Source organism: Varroa destructor, unplaced genomic scaffold (genome assembly GCF_002443255.2).
Source record: "Varroa destructor unplaced genomic scaffold, Vdes_3.0 BEIS01000007.1, whole genome shotgun sequence".
NCBI lineage: Eukaryota > Metazoa > Arthropoda > Arachnida > Mesostigmata > Varroidae > Varroa > Varroa destructor.
In genome coordinates, this window is record NW_019211460.1 from 13,529,698 (window position 1) to 13,556,522 (window position 26,825).

Genomic DNA, 26,825 nt, shown 5'->3' on the forward strand with positions numbered 1-26,825 from the left:
CATTCACTACTCGTAGTACCCTATATTTTAAACAGGTACTCACCAAATCATCCGCACATCTTCCCTATTCCAGATTTATTTCCCCTGAAATAGAGAAAAAAGGGCAAGAGCGGCGTATGAAGGATATAGAGAATGAGCTTGCAAGATCAAAAAAATCCACGAACAATTAAATTATACCCTGCTTACTATAGGCATAGCAACATACGCAAGCGTAATTAAAAATTGATTTTTTTCTGGTCGGGTCCCGCTAAGCCTGCGTTCACTATTACAATTAGGGGATTTTCCTTTAAAACATAGTGGATATTATAAATTACTGCATTTTGTCTGTACTGTACTTCAGTTTCAACCGAAATATCTAGGTCCGATTTGAAGAGACCCTACGTGGTCTGACTGGCTTGTGACTCTTACAAACAGTTCTGTCCTAAATAAGCAAGGTATATCCGCGTACAAAAATCTCTTACCCAAACCTCTAAGCTCTTGCATTTTGTCCGATGTATCCTTTTAGCTGTGCTAAAGGACACATCGGATAAACAGGGAGTCCAAGCAGATCCCTATCTTTATTTAGGGAAAAATAACGCGTGAAGGAGGACACTTGTTTACGGACTTACTCCGTTCGTTCTCTTTTTATATATTCTGCTAGATCTATAGTGCTATTCACTTTGAGGAGCTTAGCTGTAGACGGTCATTAGACTCCAGCCGGTAAATTCACTTTTTGACAAAACGTTCAACTTAAACTTTCTTACCCTTACTTACTTTTTAAATTTCTGTAAGAATTTAGGCATCAGATCAATTTAGAACGCGAGGAAAATAGCAATTCTGCGATTATCGTTTTAAAGCAGGCCGTCTATGCAATACGTTTTGTGCATTTGTATTCTTCTGTGTAGCGTCTTTGTTGCATTCGTGACTAGAAATTTCGCTTTGCAAGGAGCGAAACTCTTTGAGATGCTTATCGGAAGACTGGGAAACGCTCAATTTGATTCTGTGAACGACTCATTATATCTGTCCTAGTTCCCAAATACGAAATACCAGCAACATCTGTGGCCCTCAAAAATTAGCTAGATAATATCCTCGGATATCATACGTCTATCGTAGATTCTATTGACGAAAGTTTGATTTGTTATCATTTCCTCACGCCTATTGTTTTTCCAGGATATATCATTTCTAGCGCAGTGATAGTGGTTTAGAGATCATCTCAGCGATTACTTTTCCTTGCCAAATCGACAGATTCGTCAATATCCATCCCAATATGCGCGAATGTATTACCGTAAACGTAAAGTGATCTGTGCCATAAACGTCAAGTTGTGGCCCATTTGCGTCGTTGTTTCTCCCAACTTCAAAATAGATTCAAACGGAACAGTCCTTCGCCCCTTCTGACCGAACATAGGTTGCAGGCCCGTATACGTATTGCATGGATCGAAGCAAGATTTACGGGCACGTTCAAACCTCTGTCCATCGGAGTTTTTATCGCCATACATGGGATAATGCAGGGAAGACAAGTATATGATTACAGTTGCGAAGAAGAGACAGGTCTACAGTTCGAAATAAAATGTCTGTCCGTTTGTTTTCCTTAAGTAATACCTCTATGTTTCGAGTTGTTACGTCCAGTATCGCCGCTAGGTAGTCCATCAGACGGCTTGCTCCCTAAGATAATACCTATTGTCTCTCAACCTATATACAAATATCTGAAAGAACTTAAGAGTTTGGACTGAATAGCAATACTTGCTAGCGATCTGCTCGGGATTATTTAAGCTTTCATGCATAGCAAAAAGGCACCAACTGAACAACTCCCCTATGTTCTTCACTATATCCGTTCTTTAACATCAATCCTGGCCGAGTCGGTGTTCTTCACCCTCAAACCGATCCCTCTATTATATTTATACCTATCATTTCCGTTTATCTTAGTTAGAAATTTCCAGCCTTCTGTCTGTAGAGACGTGGATACCTATGCTATCTCAATTGTGTTTCGTTGAACTACTTGGACTGCAACGTTTTCATCGTCATATGACTTAGTGTGCGATGTAGTTAGCCGTAATCCGTGACAGGTTATTGTTACTGTATTGATACCAGATAAAAAAGCCTCCTGAACAAAGGTTACCCGGACCGGAAACACACCGATTGGGGGTAGGGTCATTAAGAGTTCAGCCGTATTGTTGCACCACCCTCTATTGCTTAGGGCTCGTCCAGTCTGTTGCGCGAGTTCGCAGGGCTTCAGTGGCCTGTAGGACGGTATCGAGCACGCATACACAGTGCATTACAGTGTCTTACAAACGAAATGCAATGACAGCGCATTCGCTGGCAGCTCGTGTTCGAAGCAACGGTCGCTTGCAGGTCTCATAATCATGGGTAGATTGGGGGACGTTGATTGATGTTCGCCCCCCAAGAATTGCCCGAGGCTGTTCTGTTAGTGCCCCTTCACAATCACTGCGGCCCTAGACCCTACGGATGTCGCATTTGCTCGACAAGTGATGCGTTGCTTCTTCAGTCGCTCGACGTTGTTTCTTACGAAGGTAGAAGTTGACCGATATAAGGTGAAGTAGGTCTAACTAATTAAACATACGCGCATAATTACGTGGACACTCATGGCTCTGTGTTCGTCGAGGGGTCAGAAGAAGTTAATAAGAACCAATCTGAATAGTCAGAAACAAACTCCATTGTAGAAAAACAACTGCGGAACTGCGTGCAACAAGAATAAAGATGGACGGCCATATTTCAGCACCGCCGCTGCTGGAACCTATCGTTGAGAACGTGAAATCACACCTCGACCGCGGAACTAAGTGGAAGAAAGCATGGGTAAGTTATGATTGCAGTAGTTGGCTGAGGAACATCGAGACTGTTCCCTTTTTATCATTTTACGACAACATAGGCCCGCGGAGAGTCGACCAAAAGTAGATGGTGCAGACTGGGGTCTCCATGTGAATTTCTCTAAATGAGGGTTCAATTGGCGTATGTCGTAAGCAACAGCGAAAGGCGGTTAGCCAACCAGACATCTACCAGTTTAATCTAGGTGCAAGTGAATGAGAGGGACAATCGCCGCACTTCCAGAAAAAAAGGGGCAACGGAGCTAGTTGGAGCATACCTACATAAGCCCTGGTAGTGTTCAACAGTGCCTCCCACGGTATTACTTGCGACTAGGTGTCCGAATGCCACCCGATTCCGCCGTCGAACGAGCGAGTGAGTAAGCAGGAAGCATTTTGAACGGTCAACACCGGAGGACTGAAAAACTCACAGCTGGCTGAGAGCCTTCTTCGATATGCGCTCGCACGCTCCGGTTTCAATATTGTCTTCTCCGAACCTCCATTTTCTCGTCGAACAACTGTGGAGAAATCAGGGTTCATCTAGAATGTTTTCACAACTATTAAACAATATCCAACACCTTCGTCCTAATCGCTAGCCTGCCTGCCTGCCTGCCTCACACAGGATTCCAACTACAAGACGCAGTGCTATTACTCATATACGCACAACATAGTTGCCCTTCTTTTAATATATGATCGCACTTCTTTTTCATCTCGCAGTCTACAGGAGGCGAAAATGCCCCAACAACCCGTACAACAATAGATTTTATAAACGAAGCAAGCAAATATCCGACGGAGTCCCAGCGCGAACCCATCTACATGTGTGGCTGGTTGCTGCGTCAGGGAAATAAAGAGAAACACGAAAATTTTGAATCCGAAACATCACATTTCTAAATGTACCACGCAAACCTATTATATTGCTACTACAGGTATCCGAGAGCGGCTATCATCTCAACTGTTCCTGTTGCTTCGTACTACTACCTTGGCCACCATAGCAAGGCCGGCCGAAATTAAATCAATGTTTTGCCTACTGGTTACAGGAGCGGATCAGTAAGTTTCTGCTTTTAATCAGGTGTTGCCTCAAGCAGAGCGCTCTATGTGTATACACTAGAACATATCTTGCCATGAAACTTGTCGTGCAGGAACGTGTATAGTATGTGTAAACATAAATCTAATTGCGTATGCGATTAGGTTTACGTTATTGGTATAGCAATGTTCAATTGCTTTAGCCATGACCAGTTTCATGGCGAGGTGGCGAAAACTAACGGCTGACGACTATGAAACTTATTGAACGAAAACGTTTTTTGGTACACTCGCGATTTTTCCATTGCTAGTACGTCGACAAGAGCCTTTTTAAAAAATCATCAAATTAGGTTAAATTTTCTACGTTTTCTCTTTGATAATGTCCACTTTTCTGAACACGTGTGATATTTAAGATAATTTTTCTTTAGCCTCTCTTATGTTCCAACCCTTGGCTATCGATAAGTAGGTCTATAACACATTGTATTCCGCTTGTTTATTGCCAGAAATACATCGATTCGTTTCCTAGCTGGCTTATAATCGTACTCACCTGAAAGAGAAAAACGAAGCTTTAACAGTTACAAAGATAGGCCGTCTTTACTAAAAAAAAGTTATGTTTTTTCGGATCGTTCTATCTCCTGCCTACTTGATAACAAAAGCATGGAAACAGAAGATGAACTTCCTTTTCCAGCGGAGTGAACAATCTAACCGCAGTAATGGCAAGGCTTGCCTTACACCGCCTGCGTCTAAGAAAAAATTAGTTGTTATACTTGCCAATTACAGGTTGTATGAATATCCACTGTGTGGCTAGTTCGACACATTAAATATCAGATACATATTCGTCCATATAATGAGTCTAGACCTTTTTTTTTTTTCTCTCTCTAACTAACTTTATTTCGATTTGTCGTATCGAATAATTACGACATTTTAAAATGACGATTCTGCTTACTTAAACTTTGCAACTTATCCATCCTAATAGACTAATGATCTGGCCAGATGAGTAAGGTGTGCATGAAACCGTAACGCACACTGACAATAGAAACTTAAACAAAATTTTAGGCCTTACGCGGAGAAAAGCTTTGACATTAAAACAGATTGATGTGATTTGTCGCTACGTCTAACACTTATTTTTCAGTACACTTACCAGCCCGCCTTTTGACGGACTTGCTTCGAACAGCACACGGGTTACAACAAGTGGGGAAAGTATAAATTATACAAAATAGGTGTAGCTCGTAGATTCTGTTTGGCGTTAAGTGGTCCTGGATCCGCAACACTGGCCTTCGCAAGCCTTTCAACGTCTGCCATGAAGGTCAGGAAGACGCTGTAGAAATCTAAACGAAGTCGAAGCTAAAAAGCTATTTTCGTTTTCCAATACTTAATAAGCTTCCCAGACCCGTTTCGCCATTACTGCCCTGTTATATAACAATTGTCGTTGCTCTTACCTTTCTAGCCATTAGCCCGATGCGGAAACTGTTATAGTTTGAAGCAGTCTCTACCTAAACGACTACTTGGCTATGTTCCATTATAAAGCTTTTCGTTGATAGAAGCATTTTTCAGCTATCGTTTAGGCATGGTTTGGAAGTGAAGAAGCGACTTATCTAAGGCCTATAACTATAAACCACCTTGTTTTTTTCTCACTTGTACAAACAGCTGCTTCACATGCATCTCTTCCTAGTTACAGCGACCCAGGATCACTGCTGAGAACTACTTTCTTGCGTTCCTAATTGTCACAATCGGGGACGCAAGAAGATTACACACATTATGATCACATACACACGCAAGCGTGCTATGCGCTACTAATTTCGGCCTCTCGTCCTTACTTACTTCTGTTTTCTCCCAATGATCTGTAGAGCATCCGTGAGCGTACATGGACGAACCCATTAGGAATCTTTTTCTGTTCCAATATGCTCGTAGCATATTATTGTCTAAATCATTCTAATTGCACCGTCATACGATTGAGTGCTGGAAGGACGCTTACGTCGACTTTGTGACCGTAGGGCAATGGGCGTGAGGAGTCGATAACGTAGATAGATGGACGAATCTTTAAATAAGCTACGCCCACTGGGTAGACTGCAATGCGGTAGTGGAGTTTGAATCTCCTACTATGTTTACGTGAAGAGGACTACACCTACTCGACCTATGAACTATGAAATGCGAGCGGTCGGTAGTGATGCCCTGCAAGGCTGCAAAGCAATCTAGCGCATTCGATAGTATATATATATGGAATCGGAAGCGAACTCTAAACGGCAGGCAAGTACATGTATTTACAATTACCTGCTCAAAATCTTGGTTACAATATAAACTTTGAAAATGACAACTTGAGAAAATGGCGCTTATGGCTTTGGCGCATGTATTTCTTAACCATTTTGCTTCTCCTTTTACCTAGACACTTCACGTTCAAGACGCACCATTGTACATCACTAGACGCTTTCGGGACGTGGAAAATCTCTTATAATAGAAATCTAACCCACTCTTTTTCTCTAACTGACTACAATTCCTAATAGGGTACAATATATTGATATTTCCCCGATTGTTTATCAGCTAATTAATTAATAGTAAATAGGCTAACAAGGTATCCAGAGCGAGGCGACTAATTAATGAGTCGGTGAAGCACGGATGCTTATTGGTGCGCTCCGTTGTTCAATGGATACCACAAACGAGATCAAGGGCTAATGGATTAGAACTAGCAAGAAGGAAGATAAGGAAGATCTAGCCCTGTCCGTCTCTCTTCTGCGGTCAGCTGACATAATGATTGGGCGTTAATGATCCGCGTCTGTTTTCAGGCCTAAGATTGCTACGTAACTAAAATAGTAACAACAACAATTGTCGAAACATTTGTCTACTCAGTGGTTTAATCTAACATCAGAAGACGGCAGAATAAAAGACTTTGCACGGAAACACCTATCGAACATATGACTACTTTATATGAAGGGTCGACCTTGTCACTCTATCCAGTCTATTTAATTAACTTGACGCTTATCGGATACGTTAAATAACTGCGCTACGCCAAGTTCTGACATTTTAAGAACCGACTCGATCAGTATCGGACAAACTACTATACGCTTAGCTAATTTCACTATGATATTTGTGCATCAAGTGACCCTTATGTTATGGAAGGTATATGAGAATTTGAGTGCACAAAGTAAGATTCGCACGAGATCGTGGTAGATTAATTGATTCACGGGGTTACGAAAGAGCATTTCTCAGCCTAGTCAGGTACCTTAAAGGCGTGAAAATGCAAACAATAAACTGTGCTAAAGTTACCGATCAGAATGAGAGGAAGGGGCATCGCGCTGGGCCAAAAATGTTTATGATGGCTGAAGTCAAATGCTACTATGCCGTAGCCTGCAAGTAACTTGTATCATTCGTAGGTTAGGCCCGTTTCTCCTCTTCTACCTGGCAGAATATATTTCTTCCCATTCCGCGTTCCTTTAATGCAATTGTGCACTTGGTTTCTCGGCTGCTGAAAAAAACTATGTTCAGCGTAGACAGCGAGTTTAAGATCTTCTACCTTTTGCAGTCTGTCGTGCTTGGAGGCTGGAGGATCTGCAGGATTCATTGCAGCCTTTTTGCCCACTCTGGCCTATGCTTACCCACTTTATGATGCCAGCAGTAGAGAGTAGTAATGGTACTTACTACCTACGTGGGCAAATTCGCTCAAGCTTCTCCTCCTCTCTGCTGGGTATTAAATACTCGCCTAGATGAGCTGATTTCGGGAACGGCAGACGTTCAGCTCATTGATGGGCGAGCAGCCGAAACTAGCGGGCTGTGGGCACGAACAAACCTGCACCGTTATTGCCTGTGGATGTGACGGTCTGCCGCATGGCAAAAGCCAGCGTAACTGAGATCATGGACAGCACAGCCAAGACCTTAGACTAGAAATTCCTGCTCTTCATCCATCAAGGTAGTTCTTTCTACCTCCATGTTCCATCACGACGCAAAGCCGTGATCCGTAGCTTCGTGCGATGCCTGCTTTCTAGGTTTGAACAACCTTAAATGTCAATCTCAAAACCTCCAAAATCTTCAAAACTCAAAGTCTGTTTTCCCAAAACGAAATCGTTGTTCGTGGCCACCCAGCCCGTAAATTGGCGCTTGAATTGCATTCCGGAGTTAAGTACAACACCGGCCAATCTAATGGGCGGCAGTAATAGTGCGTGAACAAGGAAACGCTGAGAGGTGAAAACTTTTGCCTGCTTTTATTCGCAATCCAGGCGTTCCTATATGAGCCCTATATGAGTGCCTATATGAGCACGCCATAGGGAATCGAGCGTAACACATCCATCCCAGTTGGCGTCGTCTATGAACGAAAACTCAGGAGCTTCAGGGTGCGGACCGGCTCCCGGTCAGTGCCATTTATTCGTGAGGGAGGAGGCTGAAATAGTGAAAGCGGCTATTTTTGAAAGAGAGAGCGCTAGAAGTTTCCAAAACAGGTTAAGAACGAGACGTTGAACTCGATTCTAGCTTAAAGACTGCTTGAGTCGTGGTCGACGTTAGGAAGAAATTTGAAAGAAGGCATGCCTTTTAGTGACGATACTGCATACAACGCTACATTCATTCCTAAATCTTCCAAGCTGATTTGACTCGTAATCATTATCGTCGATGCTCGGCTCATGTGCTGGTACATTACTACGATGACGGCTGAAGTGGCAACGAGGCTGATAGGGTAAACCAGTTTGGACAAGCCACCTTTTCAGATTCGGTATCCGCGCGTATTTGTGATAGAGGTCTTTTTTACACACAATCTGCACAATGGAGAATTTGCGTGAGTGTTATTAATATATCAACATTCATTGGGCAAGAGGCCAGAAAATGAGAAAGTAGGAAAGTAGCCTTAAGCCTACCAAAGTTGTAGGCGCAAATGATATAGAGGCTATCAGTTTAGCACGGAAGATGACGGACTCGACCTGAGATATCTGGTGGTTTGTGACCTGACGAAGAACAAAGAAATGTCTTCTAAAACAGGAAAAATACTAACAACATACCAACAAGGCCAGGAAGCATACCTTCAGAATAACGCATAGCTACGAAGCCGAGCGTGCGCACCTCATGACCTCATTAGTTGTGTCCTAAAAGCCTTAAGACTCAGAAGCTATAAGGCACTTCCGTCATTTAAGGTTCGGTCAAAGGAATATTATAATTGTGCTTAAATTAGCACCTACTCAGTTGAACACGTGCCGTTCAAATGAATTGCGTCATTCTACTTATTGAATGTAGAATTACCCTGCATTTTCCTTCGTTATTGAACCGCCCGATCTGCTATAAATTCTTAAGCTTTATTCAGCAATATCCTATGGACCTCCCATAAATGGGTCCGTTCCTTCTAAGGCCTTAAATTTAACAAGCTGCATTTTTATTGACTTCTAAATGTTCCTATAGTATATGATATTTGCCTATGTAACATAGACGATTATTACAGATCGCGCCTCATATTATTCGGTATAGGAGAGTTGCGCAGGCCAAAACGACGCGTAAGTCCATAGATTCATAATCGGGCACCGCTCAGCAAATAAGATTTGCTGGCCGGAACTACACCACGTTTCTTTATCTTTTCTATCTAGTTTATCTCTTTTGCTTTCTGCTGCAGTCGCTTAATTGCGTGTCATACAACTGAAAAATAATATAATTATCTATATGTATAGTTAGTAGTTACTTTGAGAGATCACTTTTCATACTTCATTTATTCGTGGCCGCGCCTCTCGTTTCTCTATTTTTGCTTCTGAAGATAAGCAGAGAGCTCGTGAGCTGTCAACAGGAAATAATTTTACCGTCTCGCTGCGACCATTCGCTTTAAGTTAGCCTATGAACCAGTTGAACCTTATTTGGCTGGCGCTGGACAAGGTCGTCGCGTATAGAATTACGAATGGACGCAACGTGCGTGCTGCCGGAGTTGGCCTTAAGCCTGTTAACTCTGCTATACCTTCAGCAGACACAACCGTTGGGAGTATCCAGCCGAAGCTGGCCAGAGATGACGTAAGCGACGGCTGTGTGACCAACGAACACCTGGTAACTAGGTGATTTAGTGGCTTACAAACTGGCCTGATCAATGTATTCTTTTTTTTGAACGGATTTCATGTAATATTGTCTCTTATTGTCTATTAGCCGAAATATAATTGTCCCACGTTACCATCCGAATGAAGCATGATCGGGCAAAATACAAGCAGACTATCGTATACAGGGATGCAACGATAGCGAGGCGGCCCGAACGCAGTTTTCCATAGAACGAATTTCTACGCGGATAAGAAAACGTCGACACAACGGCGAAAAAGGATTCGTAATAAAGGAAATTCGTAAGAAAGGATTCGTGGCGAAATAAGCGCAACTGATTAGACAACCAAGACCGAATAAATAAAGGGCGTGTGTTGAGGGAGCTGTGGTGAAAATTTGCACATAAGTTACACAATATGCCGAATCGGAGTTAACGCTACCGTCTACATACCAATAATAACCATGGGAGGCGACGCAGAATCATAGCTCTATCATGATTCTTGTAGGATTAGATAGGATGCTGCGCCCGCAGCATCGCCTGTAATTACGAGCGTCACGGTGGATCGTATAAAAGGCATGACAATAGCGGAGATAGGGATACTTATAAGCGGATTTAATTTATTAGCTTTTGCGTGTTTTAATAGTTTTTTCCTCCTGCTTTCTTTTCGTAGAATACGAGAAAAGACATTTCCTCATCACAGTCCTACCTGTTGGACATTCCCGTTTCGTTTCACGCTAAATATTTTACTTATTGTTAAGTATCGTTACGGAAGGCAATAAGTTCTACTTTTTCTAACTACGGAGCAGCTTTTGGCCTACTCTCTATACATTGACCTTAGTTACTGACCTCAGAAAATACCCACGAGTGCAATTATTATTTCTATGTCGAAGACGGACATAATGTGCTAATACCGCTTTCCTGTCCAAAGCCGATCTCCACCCATAGAGTTGAATTCCCTACATAGTTCCATAGACAGTCAGCTGTATATCATCTGTTATATATATGGTGCTATAATAGTACGCTTAATGTATAATAGCAGTGAGACACTGGATCAGAAAAAGACGGAATACGACATTGTCTAAAGAGGTACAAAACACTACTTAGATACCTTCCCCATGGTAGCTTGGTTGATAATGAGTATACGAGCTATATGTAGATACGTTGTGGTATAGGCTCGTATCTAGGCGTAGGCACACTTTGTTTCGCGGTGGGAGTCAACCGTTGAACAGAATGCCAAATGGCGATGCCGGACGTTAAACTTACCGTAAACCGGGTAAGAATCAAGAAATACTATCATAATGAGGTAGCTGTATCCGTGAGGCAAAATTTTCATAGCTCTCTTATGGAAGAATCCCCTATAAATCTATTAGTATCAAAAACATCCTAAGGATGTCATGGTGATGCCAATTAACTGTCTTCTAACTATAGTATCCTTATAACAACTAGCTTCTATTGACTCATAACATTACAGTTTGATCTGTGAAAATTTATGGCAAAGTAAATGATGTACTATTATATATGGAAACCGCTCCATATACAAATCGGACTGCTGTAAATTACTTCATGCTTTGATTAATTCTATATTCTTGACACAGTGGCTTAGAAGTCAATACTTCCGTTGAAAAAGACCAGCGTCGGGGGCATTCACTGGTTATCGACACAAATAAATAAATTTGCCTAAATAAAAAAAATCGTTGTACGTTGTTGCGAGCAGTTTGAAGACTGACGTTTATTAATTTTGCCACAAAAATGCAAAACTTTCCATCCAAACTCTATCATTTTCAATAGTAAATGCTATTCAGAGCTATTTCAGTTGTTACCATTTGTAGGTACATTCATACGCTAATGCCTTTTCCTGACTCGAAGCATTGTATTTTATATACGGCTGAAGAGAACATTGTGTGACGCCTAGAAACAGCGATATTCAGTTGAAAAATACGTTTTACGTTGCAGTTTATGAAATTAAAATAAGAGAGCGCCAGAAAGTTCCTGGGGGATCGCTGGCTGATCCCTGAATAATGGAACCACTTCATTTAGGACCGTGTAGGAAGTGCTAATAAACCTCTATGTTATTGCTACAAGTTGTGTTTTTCGTCCGACTACTCTGCGACGGTGAAGGCTTGAACTCGAGACAGGATTTCAACCTGGCCGGTTGTACGAATTTTGAACTGGGGCATTCTAAACGGTGAGAGAAAGCCAAAAACAACCCAATAAACATCATATTTTTGCAGGAAAGTCACTACGAGGCTGAGGCATACGTATGAGATCCTGTTTATAGTGTTAATACACTATAATATTCGCATGTAGAGGTCTCAAGTGAACAGCTTTTTAGTTAAAAACGTTGCAATGACTACTGATGTATCTGTCCAATAGTAGGTGACAAATTGTCATATAATAATAAACACCTAGTGTCAAAATTCTACTAGGGCTCTTTGGTCCTACGATAACGATATTGTTCAATTCGCGCTATCGAAACGTACTAAAGGGCCTTATTTATCCCTTTATGATTAAAATGCCTTACCAAACGAACGGAAATTTCCTGAACGTCTTGTTATAGCTGATCAATTATGGAAACAAGTTGATGAAATCATTGTGACAAGATCGCCAAAAAACTAAACATCAAATAGTCCTAAACGTTTGATAGTATTTCTATCTGGGAAATTTTACAAACAAATCAATTTAAAGTGACCAATAATGTGTGGATGAAAAAACGTGTTCCACGGCCTGTGGCTAAGCAGAGACTGACGCCGAGGGAAGTGACGTTATGTGTTTCGTAGGATCAAAAGGAATCGCGCATCATGAGGCGCTGCAAAACAATTGATACGGACCTCGGACGGATAGGAGTGGAAGAAGACATTGGAAAATATCGACCGGAACTAGTAAATAAAAAAAACCTCGTTCTCCACCATAATAATGCCAGACTGGAGACATCTTTAGCTACACAATAAAGAAAACCGAGAGCACTTTGGTCGAAAATTTAAATGCATCCATCGTTCGATTACTGTTTCGGTATATGCAGAGTTAATAATCTCGTCTCAATGAAGCGACGCAAAAATAACTAGTTACACTATTTCGCCCAGAAACACACTGAAGTTGCACAGTGACCGGATTATGATGTTGCTAGAGAAATAATAAAAGGCCATTGATTACAATGGCGCATATTTAATTTAGTAATAATATCTTAAGATACAAAGAAAAAAAAGATTGCTTAACGTTCGGCCTAAGGACAAGTCGATACGTTTTTGACAGTCGAAGGTTTTTAGTTTTAACAAAACTTTCTCTTGGCCGCTAATTGACGATACTATCCAGAACGATATTAGCTAAGGGAAAAACATGGTTTTAGACATATCATCCACATATAAGCAACAGCCCTGGGTCGCAGAGTCAACAAATGACTCGTTCCATGGATTTATTAAAGTCGGATCATACCAACAGAGATCCATTCAATGAATAGATGAAGAAAAGATTCGTACAAGTAGTTTTAGCTGGTGCGCTTTATGTCGTTCCGTAACAAAACCTGTTTTCTCAATTTGGTTTTTATGACCCTTGTTGAACGGTGTGTATCGGCAGGACGCTGGTACAAGTTGGGCCGATCGATCTGCTGAGGCTCTCTTAAGTACCGGCTCGTCAGCAAAAATACCTAATAAACAACGACAAAGTTCCAGATTTTGAAACTCATCTATTTACTTGAACAAGTCCGTGATTCCAATGGTTAACATTAGTAATATTGTTTTGGATGCAAGCCAGCGATGGCAATAGACCCGACGCCTTTTAAAATTGATTGAATATTGGGTTTTGTTAACCTTGTTGTCAATTAAATGCTTTACCCGTGATATTATTACCAGTTCATAATAAGAACCATTGGATTAATATGGATGACTAGCATAAAAAAAATACGAATATTTGTAATTGAGAATAATCTTTCCTATTTTATCTTCACCCTATTTAGGACCACATTCATCCCAGATCTTACTACTTGCACACGAGAAGGACGTATCTATGTGTTCCGTCAGGTGACTCGTGGCTTGTTTAGTGAGTACGTTTGCACACACTCAGAAATCTTCGAAAGATTTCAATTGTATGCATGCTGGAAACCATAAAGCCTCTTATACTATTTTCGGTTGCATTAGTTAGAACATGCACGACTCGGCACGAGAACGGCAAACAAACATAATGCAGAAACGATGGTGTGGTAACAACTAATTCGCTCCTAGAAGGCTAAATATCAGAAGTGCATTAGTTTTTCTTTCTCGTTAGCCCTTCACATAATCCCCCTTGGACGAAAGAGTTCATCAATAAAAATGACGACCAGACAAAGACTAAAACACGGCGATCGTGTTTAGCACGCAGCGTCGATTTCTTTCGTCTTGCCGATAAGAAACCTTCTGCGCAGAGGAAACACGTATAATAGGAACGCATATTTACGAAAAAAACTCGCATCCAATAGATGATTTGGCAAAAGTGTAGCATTCGGACAATGGGTAGACACTGATCGAACTAGAAACTAGGACTAGAAAGAGATTTAATCCCGTGAATTCAGCAACAACTTTAGGGTTAGACAAGTAATTAGTTAACAGTTATCGCTGCCAGTATCAAAACAATAGAGTATTGTAAAAAACGTAAACGGTAAATGTTTAAGATAGTCTTTTTAATATTCTATAAGAAAGACGCACATAAATTAATTTGACTTGCCCATTTTTGTGGGGCACGGATACTGGTAACACATACGTACGACATGGCGTACGTCCCATGGCGACGTGATGTATGTACGTATGTATGGAAGCGTCTGTCTAATACGTATCCTTCGAAAATGTTTAGTTTTAACATTATTCTAGTTCTAACCACCGCTCGACCTAGCGTAATAAAATCCTAGAGGACTTGGGTTATTAAGGTTTCGAAAGGCGGCATGGACGACAGACGTCGGGAAAGTCAAAAGAGAAACTCAGTATATTGCCGGCGCAGCCCTCAATTCAGGCTGGTTAGGTTGTGCAGGTTCTATGCATATTATGGAGAAGGAAAGGCTTTAATAGAGTATGTTTTTATAGAAGCCCGTCTACCTGTATTAGCTAAGCGAGGAAGGTTTATTGTCAGAAATAATAAGTATTACGATAATTCACTTAACTGCCAGAGCCATTATGATTATACTGAAAGGCCCGAGGGTATTATACACGTCATAGATTAGTGTATATACCCTGATATCAGGCTCTCGCCTTTCAGCTGACAGATGCGGTTCTATGCGATTAACAGTGATTTTGGCTAAGGACAAGAGGAAGACAGACGCACTAAGGTTCTTTCTTACGATGTTAACGCTAATAAGCCTAATGAAAGAAAAGCGCTGCTGGGCCTAATTAATCAGCTGTTATATGTATAAGCAATTATGTCACTGACTGTAGAATATAGAGTGAGTTCAATATAAATACGACAAATGGATGAATACTATTAACGGAACTCCGAACATGAGGCTCTTTTGGGCTGAATCACTTATACCACGAGATACTGCAAATCAACTTCAAAGACGTACATTTCGCAGACTATGTTAACAGCATTATGAGAACAAGTATATTTTCTGCTTAAAGTAGCTCACGACCGAACGAAAACGTAAGCAATTGTCCTTTTGAAATAAACTCGTCCTGCAGAAAGTACTTCTTCAGATATGGTCAGATGCAGGTATTTTATTGTGTTGTAACGAAGCATCAACTCACAATTTGACAACCAGACCGGTCGAGCTCGCCCAACATTATAGCTGAACAGAAAAAGCGTAGGATAAGTTCGGTTATATGATTTTGCAAGTATCGGTCGTAAACCGCCCTCTTCGCCCAAACATCAAACACCGTAGTAGATGCTGAATCGTAGAGCAAATCCTGCACAGAAATGTCTATCCGCGATCGATCTGTCAGGATTCTAATTTGCTAATTAGATTAGGACTCCTGTGGTGCTGTTGTGTACCACGGTCTTTCCTGTATGTCTAATAGTAGACAAAATACTTCAAAAAAGGGCTTCATTATGAAGTTCATTGTGTGTAATCCGAGCTGTAATCTCTAACTGGAAGCTATAGATCTGTACGGCTAGAAGTATCACGTTTTTTTCTGACGGCCAGTACTTACATAGTGCAGTAATCGTCCTCATTTTAAGCGAACTCGTTTCATATAGTTAGAGAGTAGTTTCTTTTTTTACTTACTAACTACGTAATGAACTCTTCCTATGACGGGCAATACGTCTTTCGAGGAGACAGCCAACTCCTCGGAACACAGCTCGTGATTAAACAACTTTTAATTTACGAGAGCGTACAAATTTAAGTTGCATTAATTAAAGTTTAATTTCGGTCCTTAGCACTATAATTTAGTACTATAATCTGCAACACAATTAAAGACAAGAGCTTGATGACCCTGGAAGCTTATGAACATAGTAGATCTTCAACTGAGCAAATCGGTTACCTTTATCCGTTACCTCACTGCTACAGATTGACTATTAACTCTCGCCACTCTCTAGCAGTAATTATATATCGTACATTCGACAAATCCTTCGTCTTTCTGGGTCACAACCTGTCTGCATATATTTGACAAATAAATAATCCACTAGTAGTAACCTAGCTAGAGTAAGTTCCCACGTTGTTTGTTTACATCGATTCAGATAACCTTACCGCGAAAGTCCAGCCACCTAGTACGCTTAAAGCAATTGTTATTAGCAGATCCTAAAGTTGTTTCGAGTAGGCCGAGCAAATGTTTACGTTCAAGTTGAACTTCACAAAGAAATCGCTATAGAATCTATGATCTACCCTCCGTCGTTTTTCCACAGCCCAGCTTTCTTGAGCGCGTCCAGTCACATCGTACACCTATCGACAACCTAATGCAAGCAGTTAACGGCACGAGTCCACGGTATTGGCTGATATTCACAACTCAAAAATGATCAATTTTTGCTATCCAAACAAGGTTACGGTCGTATATACAAGGTATATACATATATACGACGGGTATCCAAAGATAAATTCGTTTTCAACTAGTAATGCAACAAAGTTAATTGGAACAGAATAGTCAATAGGTAAACTGATGAGAAACGGGATTACCTTAGCGGCGTTGACGTACGGGTTACTACACTATACTGCTAGTACAAACGAGAAACAATTCAGGAAAGACGCACGATTTACCTTTCGCGAAATGAAGAAAGAACTATTTACGTATTTCCGTGTTCTCCACAATACGTTGGGTCGCTTGTCAAGTCGTCCTGTCACCCCACCTCTAATTAGCGAAAACATTTTTTATTAAAGTGCCCTTTCTACGCTTCGAGCTATTTTTGCTATGTGAACGAACCCTCGGAATTGCCTCTTCGGTATAGCGTCAAAGACGTGGCCCCACTGGAAAATCTATCCGGGGCTAATTTTGCTGAAAATATCTCTGGTTCCCCTAGAAGACCTATCAAACAGCATGGTAATTATATACCAATACAGAAGTTTGAACCACCGATGACTGCACGTCTATGGTCACCCAAACCGTGACAAAAGGCCTATATAAGCTACCATCTACTGTCCCAGTCTGACAGTTTACCTCGTTTGACGCTTCCAGCAGTCTCCTACTGGTTTCAGCGTCGTTTCAATATTCTCATGAATAGAACATTGGACTGCTTCTCTCAGTAGCGGACAGGGAAGTTAATGCTTTCCTCCAACCCACCACTATTATAAATGCACGCTTATTAGACTATCCCACGTACACAATGTTGCTTTTCAGCTCTTATCGGCTGAACATATTAGAGATACCTGACCAGAGTTAGACCATATGTTTCACCAGGTTGGCTTATAACAGTAATTGGCGGACGGAAGAGCGTCCTTTGGATAATCGGGCCCAGACAGGCGTGTCAAAAGGTATTCGAAGTAATTTCGGAACGCTCGCCCGAATCCACAATAGAGGAACCGCTTTCCACTTCATAACGACTTCGCTGTTGGGCTGAATGTAGGATGATTATAGCAATTTCGATCGTTCGCTTAACAAGTCCGTAGCAGGATAAAGGTCTTATGACCGTTAATGTTCGGCTTTATGAGTAAATGGGAGAGTTTTGAGTAAGGATATATAGATTGCTTGGCAAAGGACAAATAGGAAATTCTCCAATAAGGAAGAAATCGTATGTTAAGTAAGCTTATAACGCAGGAAAAACGGTACGTTCGCCAGACATACAAAACTTCGGTATTTTTTTAACCTCAAACAAAATTTGGCTGAGTGTAGTGGACATTTCTTAGCCTTCGCCATACTTCTACGGACCAGTAATCCCTCTCATAACTAACAAAAGACGTTTGATCTGTGGCGAGCTTTGTAGGTCATTCACTAATTATCATGTGTTTAAACCTCGGACTTCTTAACTTTTTGAACGTAATACGGGTTTCTATCGCCCATCTCAATGTATTCCTAAGAAAGTTTTAGTCTTAGCTTGCCTTAGACTTCAGCTGGCGTCAGCGAAAACAACTTTGAAACAGAGGGCATGGATGAGCTTTGTCTTGTTACGGAGACAATGCGCGAACGACGCTCTGCTTCCCGCTACCAATTATCATGAATTAAAGCAAGCGATCCATGCCTATTCTGGTCACTGCTGATACGGTATCCGATCAGTGGGTCGGCCCATGTAAACAACTGGTTAAAGATTAATGGGTTACAGAATAATCGCGTTTTCTTTTCTGCGTTCGCCATCGAAGGTTTGTTCGTTTGTTTTTCGTTGGTTTATCAGTCCGAATCGTAGCCCTTTAACGTTGGAAGAAAGCATTAATATATGTTGAATTTCTATTCGCTATGTCAGATTTCCATGGAATCCTCTGCTCAGCTTTAATGCCATGAGACTTGCGTATGTGATCTATTCATAAAAGCAACATTTCATCAAGTCGATTAGTGTGACAGATTATCTAGGAATTGTGAACATTCGACCGAGAGATCTTTAATAAAAAAAAAAAAAAAAAAAAGGTAACTGTTTCGGAAGCGAGGATATTACAAGCGAGTGTCTGGACTCAGACGTTATTTTTGATGTCTTCATTTTTTAAAGAAATTGGGTCTTTAGGAGTTAACAATGCGGGGGCAACAATAACAAGTTCAACAACAACTGTTCAGTGGGCCTACGTAGCCAATGGGTTTCGTCCGTGTATGAAATGAGGCAGCACCAAAGGAGTAGTATCACAGTCAACACAACAGGCTTTTTACCTCAGAGCAACACGGGCTTCTTCGAAGTTTATTGTTACATTGTTATTGAATTTTAAAGCATCGAGTCAGATCGTAGTTGTGCTTAAACAAGTTCTGCTCTAATACATTACTGTTTCTCTAAATGTATCCATATATTTTCACCACATGCGCCACCCGGCAACACGTTTGCTTCTATGAGGATAGCGACAGTTAAAGAGACGTTTTCACAGACGGGAAAATAGTAAGGAGTGTCTTTTATAATTAGCCTCCTGTGAGGACCTAAGCTGGCCTCAATGCCCTCGAAAACCAGTGGTTTATGCGAAAGATGTTAAGGCTATTTTAATTAACCTATTTTTTTCAAGGTATTTGTTTTTCTTTTGTTTTATACCAACGTCCCAGCTAAAGTTACTTGAACGGAAAAATTAGTAGGTGATTTATAAACTTACCCAATAAAATGTTTAGTTTAAGCCAACTTTGAACAGAGATTTCTGAGTCTCAGTCAAACAGAAATAACGACTGCTATTCTCGGTTCAACGGGTCTCTGAACAACCAGAACTAACTTACGTGAACCGTTTCTGATTCACATTAGCAGACCCGTATAATAGTAGGTATAAACTACCGACATTTTGGTTTCCGTTATTATGGCAACGAAGATCCAATTCGATTTCTACGTAAAAATTTCCTTTCAGGAGGACTATTATGCACATAAAGCAACACTCAAAGCTAGAATAAATGGATTTTAAGTTTTTCCATTTGTGGTGAAGGGTAGAAGGTTACTTATCGAATATAAATTCTACATGGAACACGTACCACACGCCGTTCTCTCACGCCGTTTTTTATCATAAATGCCATATCTCATCTAGATTTGATACAAAAAAATATCCAAAAAACCAAGGGTTTGAATTACACAATTTTGTTGGAAACAAAAAATATAACCATTACAAGTTTCTCCAGTGTCGAAATTAGAGGTTATAGCTCTGGCTGCGCAGTACTACCCCTTTCTATTTATTTGTCAGTTACATATGCTATGCATTGGTCGTAAAATCGCAAATCTCAACGGTTTTCGATGCAAACATCTTCGTTCCATTAATTTTCGATTTTTCCTTCTCAGCATATCGTCCCTTACGCTTTTTCTTTTTTCCAACAATATGTGACCCCAAAAGTCAGCTATGGTGACTCTCTTATACAGACAGATGCCCCCCACAACCCTAACTTACATGCTGAGATCATACCCTATAAGATCCTTCCTAGCACTGGTCGCGAAATCGCGTTCTGCTGCTTTCGCTGCTGCTTCTACAGGCGCACTTTTCCTGGGAGGTAGCGGAAAGCTCTTGTTCTCCTCTCATCCACTCTGTACGGCCCGCTCCGCATCAAGCTTGCCGAACATTGAGAGCCTTCTGCTTTCTCGCTCTCTTCAGTTATCGAATCCGACACACATTCGTTTTTCAAGTTAGAGCGCAGCCTGACTAGCCTAGCCTGGTTAGGTCAATGGACTACTGGCGATGCTAATTCCCGCATCTACTGTAGCCGTGAAGGTCGCGTACGTTCTGAGTGTAGGACAGCGCCTGAAACTATTCGAGGAGCGCAAAGGTACTGAAACGGAAACCTCCACTAGTCTCGAAGCAACCTCTGCCCCTATTTTAAGTCTGTGCTCTCTACCTTTGCTTAATGATATACTCAAATTTCCAAAACAGAGGAAAATGGCAACGAAGGCAATGCCCCCTTCTTTCCCCTGTATGTCCTTCCTACTTGCCTAAATAGAAGTAGCTGTCGCTATCCTTATATGCTTCGTGTACTCTCTGTAAGTTTGAGCAAATTAAGTGGGCGTACAGCCAGTTGCTTTTAGCAGAACATGCGTAATTGATTCGCTTGGACGTGACCATCGCATTAACAGCAGAACGCGTATGAAGGGTGATAAGGTATGAATCTACATTGATTCCCTGCAGATGACGCAACATGGCCGCGCACGAATGTTCGAGTGCTGTTTGAGCTAGCACCTCGCATGTGTCCGATAATGTCTGGCCTTCACAAAGCACTTCGTTATTAAGATTTACCTGCGCTTAGAAAAAAGTACATCCGTCAAGTATGATAAACAATGCAGAGGGTTCTAGGGAAGCGGGGATTCATCTAGTTAAGATATCTGTGTTGTTGCAGCTGGTTAAGCAATAATTTTTTGTTGGTCTGTCGACAATCAATGAGCGTACCAAGTATTCAGTCATTCTGTTGGTGCTCTTTAGTGGCATTTTAAACATTTATCAGTTGTACATGGTAATTCCAAAGCCATGGGCTACCGCTCGAGACCTACGAGAAACAAATGTTGTTTTTTTGCACTTGAATGTTATGACGATTGTTATTATTTCTTCGCACAGATTCACATTACATAATATAAACAAGTTCAATCTCTAACTTAATATAATTTTTATGACGACTAATCCCGTAATTCGTTCAGCAACTTTTCAGCTTGGAATATGTTATCTACTTTAGACACGGAAACGCTTTTTGTGCCAACTAACTTCGATTATCCGAAAATATCTCATAAATCGCCCGATGTTGGTTCGCCACTGTTACACAATAGTTTCTGATTATAAAACAACCATAAACATTTAAATTTCTCAAGTTGTGGTCGACTCACACATCCGAGGATATAAAGTACTTTGAAAATGTCATTGGCTAAAATGAAGATAATGGCCTTCACGAGCCAATCCACACGAGCAAGAATACAGGTCCCACACAGAGGTGCCATTACCAATTCGAAACACAGTATACAGTTGTGACTGATCAGAAGCTACGATACACTCCTACATAATGTCGACACAGGTTTGTCGGATTAGATGTGGGATCTAATTATGATATTTTTGCAAAATTTGCACCCACACCAGCAGCTGTCTGGCTTGACCATCAGCTGATCGACAGCTTAAACGTAAGAGACGAACATATACGAGATATGGTAGCATAATAACGAAACGACATGTGTTTTAGTATCGCTTTCGTTCAGATAAGTCGAATTTATAGGTATCCGTGCGACATTTCCGAGGCACGACTGAGTATTTTGTAACCGGCACCTTGATGAAGATGTATGAACGGCAGGCGATTTTTCGATTAGCAACGACGCTATAACAGCGAACAGACGTTCTGGGGGCTTAAATTTCTACCTTTTTTCTCGTATAAGTTTTGGCGAGACTCACTGATGCCTATCTTCACAGACGTAGTTCTTTCTGTAAACAAGCATCAGTGAGTCTCGCCAAAACTCGTACTTACTAGAAAACAACATCATACCTCAAGTACATGAAATATCAGGTGATCTTGTTGAATTAAGTTAATCATAATTAAGAACTACATGGCTTCTATTATGAAGTTACAGATTTATACTTTGTCGTTAACGCAGCTTTCATCGCATATCGATACTAGTACCACTACATACGGGACGTTCCGAAAGAAGCGGCGACCTTTCTGTTGTCTGTAACCGCGCGTCACGGAAGTTCGTATTCGTAACAGATTAGGGCCCGCACGTCTAAACGAATGGATTACGACCATAGAAGATTAAAGCAAACAGGGTCATAGCAAAGGCACCACCAACATTCACCTCTACAATATAGATATAGTTTTATTTACTAAACAAATTCCCTTTATTGATAGGAGGCCATCAAAAGCTGGCCACATTGATTTACTTAGATCGTTTACCTGAATAGATAATACGTTCCCTAGTTGTCGACCGGAACTGGTTAACGAATGTTAACTTTGTTTTGGGTTTTGCTGTTCTCCGCTAGTACGTGCTACTTGTCCCGGTCGGTGAAAATCAAGCTCCATGCGTTTGTATTCAAAGGATCGTACGTTAAGCCTTGCCTTGCCTTGCCTGGCCATTATTAAGCTAAATTTTGATAACCTTATTCAGCTTCAATAATCTATAACCGGACGAAATCCTATAGATTTAGTGGGTCACTGAACGATGGGAAACCTGCAAATAAATGATAAGGGAAACCAGTTCATGTGACTAAATAATTGCGCGCGTTAGCCGGTCTTTATCTTCATATGGCACGGAATTGAGGTTTAGAATATTTCTTGTATGACCGACACGTCGGTACCGCTCTAGTGTATTTATTCGAGCATCATTTGCCAAATATTTGTTTTACCACATGTTGCCACATGTTCAATGTCTCGCCTATGTAACTTTAAAAAAAAAAATGTATATATAGCAAATCTGGCTCATTTTAAAAAGAATTCGATCGTCTGCAAAACATATGCAGCAACTATAACCCACTCAATGGTCACTGTGTCATTTTTCGCCTTCCAAGGCCCACTTGGACCCCTTCACCTTCCATATATTTGGTTGCGTAACACCCAATGTAATAATACCCAACCAACGCTTGCGTTTCCATCCCTCGATTGTGCCCTTTGAAAACAGCTTACCATTAGGGACAACGTTAAGTAGGCTTAATCTTCTCGACAGTCAGTTTTCAGTAGATCATCTTTCTTAATGGCACACCTACAAAAACCCTAGTTCTATAGCTGGATGCTGCATCTTTCTGGAAAGTCCGATAAACGCTTTCCACAGGTGTAAGGTTAAAAGCAAATACTTTCGGAACACTTGATTATTGGCCGAGTGCTTTCCAAACTTCCTCGGTTGTTACTGGCAGTATTCCAATCGATATGATAAGTCTTCGAAAAGATCACATCAAAGTGAGGAAAGAAATATCGGCGCAATACACTATAAGCCAACTCTCCTGGCCTGCTAAAGCACCGGACAAGAACGGCCTTTAAGAAGGTCAGCTGCTCGCGATTGTTTACATATCGCCGAAAACTGACAAACAACAGGCCCCTATCAATGGTCATCAACTTCGGCAATTCATACTATTGCAGGAACCGGCATATTTTATGTAAACAGCACCAGCCAGAGTTCGTTAGGCCTTATAGTTAGCCTAATGTTGCATAACGGCAGCAATATGACCTGAAAAGGCATGTACACACCCGTTATAGTTATCTGACGGTTGAACGATGGCCCTTGCCACAAAGTTCTGTAGGCCAGAACCTTTACGGCATAGGCTGTTCCCTTTTGCGCTGTACTCTTTCTTCTGCTAGTCACGTGACGGACCAAATGGGGAGGGCAGCTAGGTGCGTTCCTCCATCCACCGAATAATTCTTACCTGCTCGCTGCTGCTCATGTTGACGATCGTTGTGCTGATTGTTGTTGTTGTTGTTGTTGTTGTTAACAGGGTACTTTGTTTTCTTCTTCTGGAACTTGTTGTCGTCGCTAAATACAGCTCTGACCTGAGCGTTACCAACTGAACGGTGACCGACCCCAAACAGGCGATGCAGGGCCAGTACGAAAGCGCTCTTCTAACTGACGTAGGAATTCGTAGCAGCGCTGGGATCGTGATCACTTGTGGCGGGCACAGCTAGTATCCTTAAAATCAAAATGGTCAGACAAAAACAATGCGCACTCGTTACACTGCTTCGAATACAAGGACGCAGAGAATCACAAAGGAGAAGGAGGAAGTTTGTTTCAAGACGTACTCCAAAAGCGTCCGCTCTTTACTTTCTTTCCCTCTTGCGTTTGGATCGCCTTCATACGCGCGACGCCAAAAAGCACTGCAATGGTTGGAAGAGGACGGAGTGTACCGACTTTCAGCATATGATGAAATATGATGAAAATCGACAATGAGTGACGGCGGGCGTTACTGATCTAGCAGCCACTGTGTGTGCCTCAATCAGAGAAACACACGACAAGTTATTATGTTTTTTTTTTTTTAATATTCGACGCCGTCTCCACTTCCCGCGGCGTGTTTCTTGTTATCGACGCTGTCGATGACACAAGTACCACTTGAGCGACAAGAGCAATTAACAAACAAACGTACCACCAGCACACGTTCGAACTTTTAAAAGTAATAAATGATGGAGTGGAAATAGCGGGGTAGGCGTAGTGACGAAGGTATTGATGTTGCTATAGATGGAGCTAACGGCAGCTTCGTTAGCAGCGACAGAAACGACAGTTTCGGTGACGCCGTTGAAAATGAAGCTAACAAACTGTGCGAAATCGCTGACTGTTGCAACTTTTCATGCCAGGCTTTTTCTTCGCGCTGGTCGTCGTCTACTTTTACCTCTTCGCAGATACAGTTCGACCGAACGATCACTACCGCTGCCACCACAGCTGGTCTGACAGCTTCGGTAGAACGTCGTCAGGGATCAGAGGAAATCCGCGCGCTCTCTGGGTCTGCTGCTACTATTGAGAAGACTTCTCTACTGCACAACCAGGCCACTCACAGTTAGCTTGTCGGAACAGCTTGGCGATATGCTAGCGGTCTGTCTAAACCGAACGTCAGTCCCCTCACTGTCTCACTCTCTCCCCCTCTCGATTAAGCAAGAAGTTGGCTGGTAATGGCGGTGGCGGTAACCGTGTTGGTTGGATAGAATCGAGCGTGTGCAACGCCCGTCCAAGACACAGGGGTCCGCGCGCCGAATGGGAGAGAGCTGGGTGCGGCGGCCGTAGCGGTGGTGGAAACAGAGCAGAAGTAACAGCGCTGTGCCAGCTTCTAGCAGAGTTTGGTTGGCTGGCTTTAGGTGGCCTGGGGTGACCTGTTTCGGATACCACGGTTTCAGCTGCCTGGCCTGCTGCTTGCCATTGAGCTACCACCCTCCAATAGAGTATGCTAGCTGACGTGAGCAATCACAAAAGAGCAAAAGGGACTATGCGCAGGAGAGAACAGCTGGAAGTTGAATAAGCATTGAGACCTTTCGGCTGCACGGGAGAGAGATGCTAAGGGCAAAATGAAAAGGAGTGAGACGGCTTAAATTAAGGCGTGAGGGACATACAGAAGAGAAAAGAGAGGTGATGACAGGGACTGCTGAACAAATAGCGAACCCCCGAAAGAAATATGGAAAGAGATTGGCAGCAAGGCCGGGCGCCAGCAAAGACTGTTGTCGGTCACTGTGTTTTGGTGGTAAAATGCGTGCGCATGCGCAGAATTACGTCGCAGAGCCCTAAGACACAGGCAGAAAATACAGTCTCCGACACTGTTGAAGACCGGCATACTTGCAGGCTAACAGCTAGTCTTACATAATAACTTACCCACCCCCACACAAGCCTCATGCACACTGATACACAGCAGCAAAGAAACATGCATTCATACATTTACATACTCACGCTCTCTGCACACAACTAGGACACCCAGGAGCGGTGAGGGATGGCAAAGGGTAAAAAGACAGTAAGATGGAAAGCGCTCCGGGTTCCTTTGAAGGTGCCTCTCCTTCTTATATCGTGTGTTTGCCGACGATTCGGTCATGGCCAATATTAGGCCCAACAGAGTCGACGATTTCGTACGTTGTGTCGTCGGGCACTCCATCTATCCGTAAGGGAGACTCAGGTGCGTAAAGGGAGTTTGTGCTGTTTGCTGCTATTGCGAAAAGGAAAGGGGAGGAAAGTATACATTTTTGGCCACCTGCTAGTGAAGTGTCGTCATGGTGGGGACGACGCGAGTGGCTATGGGCCATAGGAAACTTTGTCTCCTCGGTGGGGGTAATAGAGTGTAACATAGACAAGGAAAAGCGAGTCGAGTAGTTTGACCATGGCTGCTTTCGTTGTAGGTTGTTCTCCTTACAGTTTCGAGAGAATCTCAGAGTTTTCGTCCTACACATATACTAGAACTGCTGATTCCGGCCAAACTAGCGACATCCGCAATGAGTACTTCTACAGCACTACAAAAGGATGTGGTGTCTGTTTGAGGCCGGCAGCTTGAATCGCACGGTGATATGGTCGAACGATCACTAAAACGACAGATCAGCGGGCAATCTTCAATCCGGCTCGAAAATTTTACATTATCAGGGCAATCACTAGGCAACCCCCACTTTCCGGACGACAAAACCTTTCTTAGATTCACTTCT

General features: G+C 42.0%; 1 protein-coding gene across 8 annotated transcripts in view; it reads right to left on the reverse strand.

Moving 5' to 3' along the window:
• LOC111253600 (uncharacterized protein ZK1073.1) overlaps positions 1 to 25,823 on the reverse strand; it is a 183,078-nt gene extending 157,255 nt beyond the window's left edge. For 2 of the 8 annotated variants that reach the window (XM_086973967.1, XM_086973966.1), the window contains exon 1: positions 24,092 to 25,820. In XM_086973967.1, coding sequence (XP_086830093.1) covers positions 24,092 to 24,109 — 18 coding nt within the window. In that variant the 5' untranslated portion in view covers positions 24,110 to 25,820. Of the gene's footprint in view, positions 1 to 24,091 lie in introns of all 8 variants that reach the window. The other 6 variants (XM_086973971.1, XM_086973972.1, XM_086973958.1 and 3 more) reach the window with 5 other exon arrangements.
• Positions 25,824 to 26,825: the final 1,002 nt, after the last annotated feature.